The sequence below is a fragment of the Populus nigra genome, chromosome 1 (assembly GCF_951802175.1).
Source record: "Populus nigra chromosome 1, ddPopNigr1.1, whole genome shotgun sequence".
Taxonomy (NCBI): domain Eukaryota; kingdom Viridiplantae; phylum Streptophyta; class Magnoliopsida; order Malpighiales; family Salicaceae; genus Populus; species Populus nigra.
In genome coordinates this window covers 18100567-18112717 of record NC_084852.1, presented here as the reverse complement: position 1 = coordinate 18112717, position 12151 = coordinate 18100567, and the positions used below count along the sequence as shown (strand labels likewise).

Here is a 12151-nt window from a genome sequence, read left to right as displayed (position 1 = left end):
CAAATAAAGATTCCACAACTGATAGCCCACAAGAACTAGAAAAGCATAAGCTATTCAAAAATAGGTCTTGAATTCAGAGCCTCCATAATCCTTGGCCAAGCCTTGACCATTTTTGCAAAGTATAATAGCTTCTTGTTACGTATTTTCAATCATCCTGTTTTAAGCAAATGCTCATCCTTGATTCTTTTCAAGGATGAAATCTGTCAAGGATCCTGGAGATGGAGATGGAAATGCGGCTGAATCAATGAGGAATGATTTTAAGTGCTTAGCAAATTCCTTGGCCTTCTCTAAATTAACTGCATGTCCTGCATTCTTAATGATCACTAACTGAGAACTTTCTCCCACATGCCTGTAAAAGAGCAGTTCAAGAATTTAAACTGTTAGGAAATAGTTGATTACAGGAAAAAAAGACTCAAATTTTCAGAAATTAAAATGCCAAAATCATCAAAGAGTTTTGTTCTAACCTTTTCAATCTGTGCCCCAATTCCACAGGGAAGATTTGGTCTTTCTCTCCCCATATTATTAACGTTGGCTGCTTTGCAGGAAAAAAAAGAAGAAGAAAAGAAACTGTTTTAAAGATTCATTAACACATCCTTTAGCACCATTGCCTCCTATGTTGTAAAGTGTCGGAGGCTATAAATTGGCACAAAATCAAGGATTTGAACTAGATAGGTCAAGAATGGTAAGGAACCTGAGTGATCTTTGGTAGAACAGAAAGGTTTCGACCATGAAGTATGGCTTGGATCAATTCCCTCTTCTCCTTAACATAATCTGTACACATAACCTGTCAGAGAAGAAACATTGCAGACTGTAAACCGAAAGATTATCATCAATGTATCGAAGGGTAATTTTTTTTTGCGTATTGGGCCTAACCTACGAAAAAATCCATTAAATATAATAATTCACAGAAGTTAGAAGGACTTGCATCAATAAAATCTGTGAGAAAGAAAGACGGTATGCCCATGGCAGGTTTGACAAACGAAAACCGCATCAACTCCCTCAATTTCTCTGCTGTCTGTGGCAACAAAATGCTGGCTGCTTCATCCAAATTTGGAACAGCAAACAAACCATTGTCCATATCCTTTTCTTCCAAGCAAACCCCAGCACAACACAACACAACTTTTTCTATTCTCTCTTGAAACTGTGCAGCCATGCTATACCCCACAAATCCTCCATAACTGATCCCAACAAGGTTCATTCTATGCACCCCATTGGCCTCCATTAGCCTCATAACGCATTGAGCCTGGAAAGACTCGGTTCTTTCAGGCCTGGATGTGTAGGACTCACCGAAGAAAAGAAGGTCCGGAACGTAGACATTGAAACGTGATGTGAAGATATGGAGATGCTGAACATATTGCCACATTGCATTGGCTCCAAAGCCATGGAGAAGCAGAAGACTGGGTTTCGATGATTTGATGATTCTTGGTACCCAACAATGCATAATGGTGCCATCTCCAAGATTAGCGGAGTGGGCACGAAGACCGGCCTTGGCGAATGAGTAGCGGTAGAACCAATCCCGGGATGCTGTAAAGCTGAAACATTTTGACATCATGTTTCTTGATATATGTATGAAAATCAGAATATATAATTATGTATGATTATTGAATTCTTGGCTTTCAGTCCTAGCAATCTACAAAGAAAAAAAATTTCCGAGATTGTACCTAAGATTTTTATTTTTTTATTTATTTTGCACTAACAGGATCGAAAACTTGAAATCCTTTGTCTTTTGTTTCAATGGTCAAGTGACCATAAAAAAGTTAGTAAACAGATATAATTGGAAAAGACTCTTCCCAACAATTCGGAAAAAAAAAATTGCACTAATTTTAATGCTACTCACAAAAAATTTAAAAACAAATTATATATTAACCAATTGGGTTAGTGATATATTAGATCATTGGTCAGAATTGCAGGTGATTTCTAATAATTTTTTAATCATTAACTCAAATTACAATTGGATGATATCTTTTTGTTTAAATATTAATATGAAGATTTATTGGATGATATTTGTTTTTGAAATATTAATACAATGGCATATTGAATCGATTCAGGTTAACCTGATCAAATCTGTGACTCGGGTCATGAGATTGTGATAATCCTATAAAAAGCAAATTAAAATAATTTATGAAAGTCACTTCTTAATCAGCCAATGTTAAAGGATAAAATTAAAAAATAAAAAGAGAATAAAAAAATTAATCGAGTCAACTCGGATTAACTTGTCAAACTCACAACATGAATAATGAGATTGGGATAACCCTATAGCATTTAAGTAAAAAAAAAATATGAAACTCAAATTTCAATCAATTTAATGTTGAATGACAAAATTGAAAAAAACAATTGATTATAAAAAGGATTAAAAAACAACTCTAATCAACTCGGGTTAACCTGTTAAACCTATAACTTGGATTATGAGACTAGGATAACTTTATAAAAATAAAATAAAAAAGACTTCGAAGCTCTATTTCTAATAGATTCAATGTTGAAGGTTAAAATCAATAAAAAAAATTAAATATATGAAACCAAGATAACTCCATAGAAATCAAATAAAAAAATTATGAAGCCTAATTAAAAAAATATTAAACTAAAAAAGGAAAAATAAATTCAATGTCAAACTCGTGATTCGGGTCATAAAATTAGGATAACCCTATAGAAAGCAAAACAAAATATGACAACCAAATTTCCAACCAACTCAATGTTGAAAGATGAAATTAGAAAAAAAATCATTTAGAAAAAATAAGCAAAAAATATTATTTAAGTCAACTCAAGTTAACTTACTAAACTCGCAATCTATGTCATCAAAGTAAGGTAAATTTGTAGAAACAAATAAAAAAAAATTATAAAGTCCCACTTAAAACTGATCTAATAATGAATGTTGAAATCAAAAAAAAAATATTAAATCTTTGAGACTGATATATAGCCCAAAAGAAAGAAAATTGAAAAAACTATGAATATAGTTCCCAAAATAATATTGAAGGAAAAAATGCAAAAAAAAAAGATTGAGTTGTTGAAAGGTAAAATTAAAAGAAAAAACAAAATATTATTCTAATGAATAATGTTTTGTGATTGTTGCTATGATGATTTAGCTATACCTTTTAATATTTAATTAATTATGAAGTACAATTTCTAAAACAACTTAATATTTAAGTAAAAATTAAAAAATAAATAAATAAAAGGTTGATTGTTGAAAGTTGAAGGGTGAATTGAAAAAAAAAAAACAAAATACTAGTGTGTCTATAATAATTTAGCCACACCTTTTAATATTTTGTTAATAATTCCATGAATTGTTTCTAATGTGGTCCTTCTACTAATTTTAGTATCCCTTATTGCATCATTAGTCAAGAATGTGATTGATACCTTGGATGATGACAATGTTTATTTTTACTTTTTTTTTGATAATGTAATGAAGTATAGCCGAAAATGATGAAAAAATAATAATTGTTGCTCATGAAGGAAAATTATTTTAAAAACATTATGCAGAACAACACACCAAACGAATTTTTTAAAATAATAATGATTGTGATTCAAAATTAACCCGGTAAAAATAATTCATCTTGATTTGACCAATAATTTTTTATTTTTTTATTTTTTTTTCCATATATATATATATATATATATATATATATATATATATATATATATATATGATTGGTGTATTTATTGTTGTTCATTAATTTTTAAGATCGAAAACTCCATTGACTTGATAAAACAAAAAAAAATAAGAGAAATATTTTGTATTTAAAAGTATTTACACCCTGTTTCTTTTGATTAGGTTCTAGCTGGTGAAGACTTGAATGGTTGCAGTTTGAGGTGGATGGTAAGAACAGGTGTGAGGTTTTATGATAGGCTAGCTGTTGAACGATGGAAAAAGCAATGGATCCATGCGAGTTCATGTTGGAGCTTAACCTGGTGAATTACATCATCAGCCCTGGGAAAGGGCTTGCTTGTGTGTTGGGGAAGCGCAAGAACCTGGAGAAGATTCATTTGGACATGTGTGTTGGAGTCAGAGGTTGAGATACTATATGCTTAGCGAAAAACACAAGTAATCTTCGCGCAATTTCTCTCCGAGTTCCTTCAGATTTCTCTCTGCCACTTCTGATGAACAGTTCACTAAGATTAAACAGATGAGAGTCCTGGCTCAGAACTGTTCAGTGCTTGAACCTGTCTGGTCTCTTATCTTCATTTACACAAAATGGAATCCTCAATTTAATTCAGATGTGCCCAATTCAGGAACTCGCTTTAGACCATGTGTATTCCTTCAATGGCGTTGGGATGGAAGTTCATTGTTCAGCTCAAAATCTTGGAACCCGAGAGCTTGTCAGATGTCAAGAAATTAGATTAGCGATGCCCTCTACAGCTTGGGAGCCAGTTTCCTTGTTTGCGTATTATGATTAAAAAAATATTAGGGAGTTACTGGTGATGGATTGGGCCCTCTTATTAGGAGATACAAATTGGAATTCTTAGCTGTTGAAGATTGCCCTCAAATTTCTGAAAGGGGCGTTCAAGGAGCTGCAAGATATGAATCATTCCGGCAAGACTTGTCCTGGATGTATTGAACTTGTATTGGACTCAAAAAGAAAAGGAGTACGCATGAAATTTATGCAATCTTCAATGCATTTTGTAAGTGGTGATCATTTACAATTAGATCAAAATCCTGTTTTCAGGATCTGTTGTTGTATGATTGTTACTCCTAGCAGTGGATTATTTGGCTGTGATTGTAAAATATGTAATCCTGTAATGGACCACCAATTTGTGGAATAGTAGCATGATCCTTGTGGATTTATTATGAAATAACATTTTGAAACTTCGATTTACTTTCATTTTGAGATTTTTATCACTTGAAAGTTTGAGAACCTTTACTCTAAGCATACATGTTTTGGAATTGATAGAACTAGTTTGCAGAACTGGTCGGAAGGGCATTCCTAAACAAATGAAATGTCTGACAAACTTTTTCCTATATATGCACATCCATAATGCAGCGCATCTGTCTCCATTGTTATTCAAGGACCTGCAGTTTCAAAAACATAAGTGGCTTCCGGTTTCGCTTAATTTGTTTTCCTCAGCAGTGTTGAAGGATCTGGACATGAACTCAGTGAGCGAGGATGTTGTCAACACCAGGCTTTGAACACAAAGAAGATACTATCAAACACTCAAACAAACAATAATCAGAATTCAATGAAATACAAGTGGATAAGACTGGATTACAAACTAGGAACAAGAGAAAAAAATGGGGAGATAAAGAAGGAAGGCAGAAAAGAATTATTACGAACTAAAACAAATTTGCGATTCTGTGCAATATGAAGTAGCGATGAAGAAAATCATTGTTTTTGTAGCTTCATTCTGCCATCTCAGCAGCTCTTTCTACCAGTTTTTTCTCCCTATGTAGGCATTTTACTGACTGGCTCTGCTAGTATCTAGAGGCCGCTTATCCAGAAACGGGCAGTCAACAACTCGGACATCCTTCACTGATGGTAGTGGCAGGGCATTCCAATAGAAGCTTTTTAGATTTGGCAAGGATAATAATTCGACAGCTTTGAGTTTTGCAAATGGGTTTAGATTTTCCACCAACTCAGGAACCTCAGGCAGTTTCTCAACACTTGCTACCTCTACCAGTTTAGGGCAGTTTGATACCCTAAGAAATGTAAGGTTTTGAGCAAGTATAAGCCATGTCAAGTTACTCAATTTCAAGCAATTTTCTACATATACACTGGAGAGGCTGTGGAAGGGTCTCTCGGTTGTGGCCACTTGGGCAAGGTTGTTGATAGCTTGCATCTTTTGTAGCTCCCCTTCCCAGTCAATCTGCAACTCTTCCAAACTCCCACAATGACAAATGTGCAGAGTATCCAGATTTTTCATATTTGCTAATGATGAAAAATTAACTAGCTTTGAATCATGGAAAAGCTCGAGGTGTAGAACTCGAGTAGAACTCTGCATCCCTTGGAAGCTTGACAATCGCTCAAGAGCAGCAGCACTTCTTATGGTGACAGTCAGCATATTCAGTTCTTTCAAGCACTGCAGTTCTTCTACCAAGGATTCATCTCTTGAAAGAATACAGTCTTCAGCTGCCTGTTCAGAAGAACCACAACGGAACATTCTTAATATACACATCATCGGGAAGCCAGATATCACTCCGTGTGGTAGTAGATAGAGCGAATGCGTATACTCCAGGTTCAAATATCTCAACTTTACCAATTCATTCAACTCTGTTGGCAACTCCTTTATGCCTGTCCGTGAAAGATTCAGATACTGTAACGAAACCAACTTCCAAACATTCCCAGGCAATCCGAGTAAGGAAATGTTATTTGACAAGTCTAGAACTGTTAGTTTAGGCATAAATTGGAAGAAACCTCTGGAGATTTTTTTCAAATGAATACTACCAAGAAACAAAGTTTGAAGATTGGAGCAGTTTGGTGTTTCTGAAAGATGTTCTATATGATTTGCCATAAACGAAACCTTTCTGCCACCTTCCCATTTTCCAACCTCCGGAGCCTTACTTGATTGAGCTCCAGTTTGCACGAAAAAATTTTGTTGATCCCTTTCAATATCAGATGCTATCCACAACGCCATATCGCGAATCACATCATGCATTCTCACACAATCATCTTTATCTTCCAATAAACATGCATGGAGAAGACAACCGATAACGTGATACCCCCAATTCTCTACCACTTCCCTGCCATCATTTCCATCTAAAATTCCCTCACCAATCCAATAATCTATCAGATCATTTTTATTTATCAGAAAGTCCTCTGGAAAGAGACTACAGTACAGAAAACAATTTCTTATTTTTTGTTTGGATAGATTATCATAACTAAACTTCAACAGAGGGAATACCTCATCTCCCATGCCTGAAAATTCTGAAGCTGATTTACTTAAGACCTGGATAGCATGACGCCATTCTTGAGGTGTTTTCTTGCAAGCCATAGCCCGACCAATAGTGATGAGCGCAAGGGGCAAACCTCCACATTCTCTGGCAACATTTCTTGCGAGTTTAGGAATATCAGGATGAACACAAAGAGTTTGATCTCCTACTTTTTTCTGAAACAAATCCCAAGCATCGTCCCATGCCAAGCAATCTACCTTCACAGTTTTGTGAGCATCCATCAGGCCGCAAATTTCTTCGGAACGAGTTGTGAAAACTACCTTGGAACCGTTCTTCATATCAGGAACAGGAACTCCAAGTTTTTTTAAATCAACCCTCTCCCAGATATCATCCAACAACATCACAAACCTTTTATGGCGTAAGGCATTAAATATGTCCACAGCTTTTTCGTCAAGGCTTTTATTCTTCCACAAATCATCAGAACAACCTATATTTCTCCCTATGCTTTCTTGAACAGTGTTAAGTTTCAAATCTTTTGACACCACTACCCATATCACAATATCAAAATAATCGAGTGTCTTGAGAGACTCGTTGTTGATTTGAGTCAAGAGGGTAGTTTTTCCGACACCCCCCATTCCATATAACCCTACAATTCCCACCTGTTTTTCTTCTCTCAGGCAGGTCCACACCTGATTGAATGTTGACTCCAACCCCACTGTTGGTTCACTGGGCCTTGCAACTCTTGAAGCTGCTGGAACCTTCTCAGCCACCACTTTGAAATCTCCGCTGGCCTTTAAATCAGCCACATCCCGTAGCATCTTATCCACTTCTTTGGCAAACCTGTAGCTTGACTTGTAGTTCTTGGAACAGTAACCTCTAAGACACAGTCTTTCAATTTCTTGAGAATCTTCTCTTAGCAATTCATTAGCTCTATCTATAGCAGCTTCTGCCCTTGAAATCCACCTTTGTACTTGGTCTAGCCGCTTCAATTGTTGCTCCTCGTCAACTTTCACTCTTCTCATCACATCATTATGTAGATCTGTTAGTCCTTCCACTGCAATCTTCAAACCATTGACATTTTCTTCAAGCTTGGATATGTAGACAGCTTTTCTGAAAGTGAAATCCAAGCAACCAGAGAGTAATTTATCGCATGATATGGAGATCGAGCAACAGTTTCCCATATATTCTTTATCAAGATTTCAGTAAAGTGAGAAATCTGTCAGGGAAAAAACATCAAAAGAGGAGGTTTCAGAAGAAGGACACAAGCCTAGTTAAGCCCTTTGTTTGGAAACAAAAATCTTACTTATTAGATCATTTTGGACATGGACTTGAGTTTTTCGTTGACTTACGGAATAATGCTAAAGATCATTAGTGATAAGGTTTGAGAGAACCCTACGAACCATGAAGGTTCCATATGGGGTCCCCAAGGTTGATTAATTAGAATTGTTTGGAAATAATTGTAAACAGCTTGTTAAACTTTCCTTTTAGTTCATTTCCAACCTGTACCAAAACCAAAAATAACAAATTAATAACATGTCGATGGGGTCTGTTTTTTCCCGTGAGCTTGAACACCTCGGGATAAAATCATTAATTTTATTTGACCCATCTTTTTATGAAATAAGCATAGGTAAATTATCATCGTTATTATAAAATATTTGTAAAAAAAATTATTTATTTATTTAGAGACATTTTAATAATTAAATTAGAATCAATTTACAAAAAAATCAACTATTCTTTTAATAAAGGTTATTTTATTAAAATAAAATTATCATTATTAAAGCAAAAAGAATTTAAACCTGGTAGAATTATTTTTGTTTCCTTATTCTATAGCTCCCAATAACTTCTCTTTATTGGAGGAGAAAGGTTGGCATGTTCTATCAGAATAAAATATATATAATTTATAATTTTATCAGAATAAAATATTTTTAATTTATATTCCCATCAAAATAAAATATCTCTGATTTAAGGGCTCAGCCCAGCCAAAAAAAAAAAGAGAAAGACAGAGGCTAGGTTTATTAAACTGCCTGTCATCCAATCCCAACCGGGCTAGATTCAGCCCAGCCCATTAAATTTAATAATAATATAAAAAAAATTCAAATTTTCAAAAGAGCATTTTAAAATATTTATGGCCCCTTGCATGTTTTTCCAACTATTTTGTATAATATCAGGTTGTAGATTTACATTGTAAGATATAGACTCGATATTAAAAATTGCATCTTTTTCATGTTTTAAAATGTAAAATGGATATTGTAATTAGTTTATGATTATTCATTAGGGTTTAGCTAAAAAAAACCATAACAATTATCATGTTGGGAACGTTAGGAATTAGTTATATTTAAGTATCTTTGATCCATCAGATGACGTCTAGGCTCAGCACTTGGCTACGCCCAGGAACGATGGGTTTTGTAACTCGTTAGACCCACAGGCATCAGGCACTGAGCTCATGAATGATGGGTCTGATAACTTGTTAAACCTACAAGCATCTAAACTCAGCGTTTGGCTGAGCCCAGGGATTATGGGTCTTAACTTTCTCATGGTCAACTCTTTGAAGAACAGTTTCAAACAAACAAACAAAAAGCAATAAATGTTGATCCATTAATAGCCCCCCAATTCTTTGTGTATTATATGCAAAGAATTTGAGAAGCCTCTACCTGTAACAGGTGAGACCTTTTTTTAAGATTTGTTTGCGTCCTTCCTGGTACCGTTGGGATCCTCAAGTCCAGGTGGCTTCTTGCCCTTGGTAGAAAATCCATTTTGGGGAACAAAATGATAGCTAGCACTCAATATAGCACTTGAGTAGACTTCTTAAGACATGTGAAGATATGAAAAATTTCCATCCGATAGTGACGATGTAAGGGTTTTTTCTTTATAACCCTAGTTATTCTTACTTTTTCCTTTTCTTTACTTTTACTTCGTCTAATTTGTAAAAAAGAGAGAAAAAACAACTCTTATAGAAGATATTCCAATCCATGTCTTTCTTTACCTGAGAAAAACATGTACGAATCATCCTAAAAAACCTTTTAAATGATCTTTCTTTTTCTACTAGAATTAATGGAGTCTAAAAGCACTAGGCCTAGTTCAAGAAAGAGAAGTGCTCCAACTCTTGAGAAGGAGTTCAAGTTTCATTCAGAACATGAAAAAAATGACAGGAGAAATGGGTCCATCATATTAGGCCTTAAGGTTCGAGGGGATGCTATATTGTGTTGTCCTTTGGTAGAGAGGAGAGAAGATCCTCTCATAAGGACCTATCTATTTCTCCTACTAGAGGTGCTTAAAAGATATAGGTCCCATAAGATTCCCTCACATATCCCAGCCATAGACCCTCAAGAGAGAAGGAGGTTTCCTCAAACCTCTAAGGATGACGTCCCCAACAACATATAGATTGTGGACGTGAAAGTCATGGCTTGCTAATAACCTGACGAGTATGTTGCTTAGATGTCTCTCCCTGATAAACATATCAATAAACTGACCCTAAGAACCCTCTAGGTTTTTTAAAAAAAAATTACTACCCCTCTCTATATGTACAAGATGAGGTATTCCTTCCCTCTTTAGGGATTTGTGAGGGATGTGTTTAGCTATTACTAGTTAGGTCTGAGTCAGCTGTATCCTAATTGGTGGACAATCATGTCCGCTTTTGAAAACTTTTATAGAATGGTTGGGCTCAAGCCTACTGTAAATGTCTTAAAGAGTTGCTACTAATTGGTCGCCAGCATCGATGACAGCAACGATATGCGTTAGTTCTTCACCTTTGCTAATAGGAGCAACAACATCATGAAGAATACGATGACTGAGAAACCCAACTCTACCAAGAACCTAAAGGGAAAGTGGCTAATCATAAGATATATTGAAATTGTCGATCGTCAGTAAGGACTGTAGCAAATCTAGGGCTGCTCCTTTTATTGAAAAACTCCTCCTCACGAGGTAAACATCAAGCCTCATTTGAGCTCAGACAAAGAGAAAAAATGTGCAATATTGGATTTAACCAAAACCGACTATGAAGTTGACAAAATGGTTAGGTGATATTACTAGGATGTTTTGCAAAGTATAGAGTCATCATATCATGTTGTCTTTTTTTTTTTTTTTTGCTTGTTTCAGAATCTAACATTCTTTTGTCTTTATAGGGTTGATAGTTGAAGGAGAAGGATAGGTGTCATAGATAGAGGTGAAGAAACAAGGGAAAACTCTCTCTTCTTACTAAGGAATTCATTGTTCTTATGGGCTCTATCTCTAAGAAGACACCATTGGAGGGCATAACCCATGTGGAAGATGGGGGTTATGATCTTCTCTTATCCCGAGAAGAAAAAATCTCAACCCTCTTTGTAATAATCGTGAATGTTGCTACTCACTTCAAGAGGAGAAGAGTTTATACTTCATTAACTAACCATCCCCAAGCCCCGTCGATAGAGGCTTCTACTGCTATCTTTCCTTTGCCTCAACTTCCTGCCTTATCATCCAAGGAAAGGGCATCTATGACATCCACAAAGTCTGGCACCATAGAGTTCCAGGACATCTTTGTTGATCTAGCCTTAAGCCATAATTCATTCAATTTTTCAACTCTAACACAAGAGAAAGGGAAATTGATAGAGGCTATGGTTAGAGGGAGAACATGCCTTGGTGATGCTGGCCTTGAGGTTGTGACAAATCTGAAGAGGGCCTTTACAATCCCATTAAACATCTCTACAATGTCTGATGAAAACTTTCATCGTTATTTAGTGTTAACTAGCCAAATAGCTTTCAATGTAGGGACAAAACTTCTTGTTTTTCAGTTTTGGTTAAGTGATTTCTTCTTTTTAATATTATCTCTTGGTAGGTTATTATGATGTGTGCCCATTCCAGGAGGCATTGAGCAACAAAAAAGAGTTATGTAAGGAGGGTGATGACTGTAAATAGGGAAAATCAAGCAACCTTTGACTGCCTTCAGGAGAAAAAAAATGTTGTGGAGGCTAAACTACAAAGCATTAAGGTGGCTTATTCCAAACTAAAGGACTAAATGTATGATCTTTCCCTCAAATTGAGATCTTAGGAGAAAGCATTTGAGGCCTCCTATAACAAGGTAATTCCCCTGAAAAGGGAGCTTCTTCAAGTTAGGGACTCTAAAGTTAATATATAAACTGAGATTGCTGCCACACAAGCTGAGTTATTTGTACCAAGAAAAAGAACCAGCATCTTCAAGCAAAGCTTGAGTTTTTAAGGGATTCCCCCGGGTAAAGTTGGAGTCTTTGAGAGATTCTCCTAAGAAATTTCAAGAGTTTTTCAAGGGCTCGACAACTTTGACTAAGGCGATGGGAGATAAGATATTCTTGGTCATATCCAACCTATATTTTTTCAACCTCT

At 35.5% G+C, this 12151-nt stretch overlaps 2 protein-coding genes and 1 pseudogene across 2 annotated transcripts; 1 reads left to right on the top strand and 2 right to left on the bottom strand.

Moving 5' to 3' along the window:
* Positions 1–171: 171 nt before the first annotated feature.
* LOC133695188 (uncharacterized) lies at positions 172–1549 on the bottom strand. Its single transcript, XM_062117058.1, has 4 exons — positions 922–1549; positions 692–771; positions 465–535; positions 172–349 (listed from the first exon to the last, which is right to left on the bottom strand). The coding sequence occupies exons 1-4, from the start codon at positions 1547–1549 to the stop codon at positions 172–174; spliced, it is 957 nt and encodes a 318-aa protein (XP_061973042.1).
* A 1848-nt stretch (positions 1550–3397) lies between these two features.
* Positions 3398–4792, top strand: LOC133671932 (F-box/LRR-repeat protein 14-like; annotated as a pseudogene).
* A 322-nt stretch (positions 4793–5114) lies between these two features.
* Positions 5115–8244, bottom strand: LOC133706003 (probable disease resistance protein At5g63020). Its single transcript, XM_062131500.1, has one exon. It carries the CDS (start codon positions 7996–7998, stop codon positions 5386–5388), a length of 2613 nt encoding a protein of 870 aa, XP_061987484.1. The 5' UTR covers positions 7999–8244; the 3' UTR covers positions 5115–5385.
* Positions 8245–12151: the final 3907 nt, after the last annotated feature.

Excerpts from the sequence above, each read along its gene's own strand:
- LOC133695188 (XM_062117058.1), bottom strand. The coding sequence starts at position 1,549 with ATGTCAAAATGTTTCAGCTTTACAGCATCCCGGGATTGGTTCTACCGC. Across the intron at positions 536-691 it reads TTCTACCAAAGATCACTCAG|CAGCCAACGTTAATAATATG; the intron begins GTTCCTTACCAT and ends TTTCCTGCAAAG. Across the intron at positions 350-464 it reads TTGGGGCACAGATTGAAAAG|GCATGTGGGAGAAAGTTCTC; the intron begins GTTAGAACAAAA and ends GCTCTTTTACAG.
- LOC133706003 (XM_062131500.1), bottom strand. The coding sequence starts at position 7,998 with ATGGGAAACTGTTGCTCGATCTCCATATCATGCGATAAATTACTCTCT.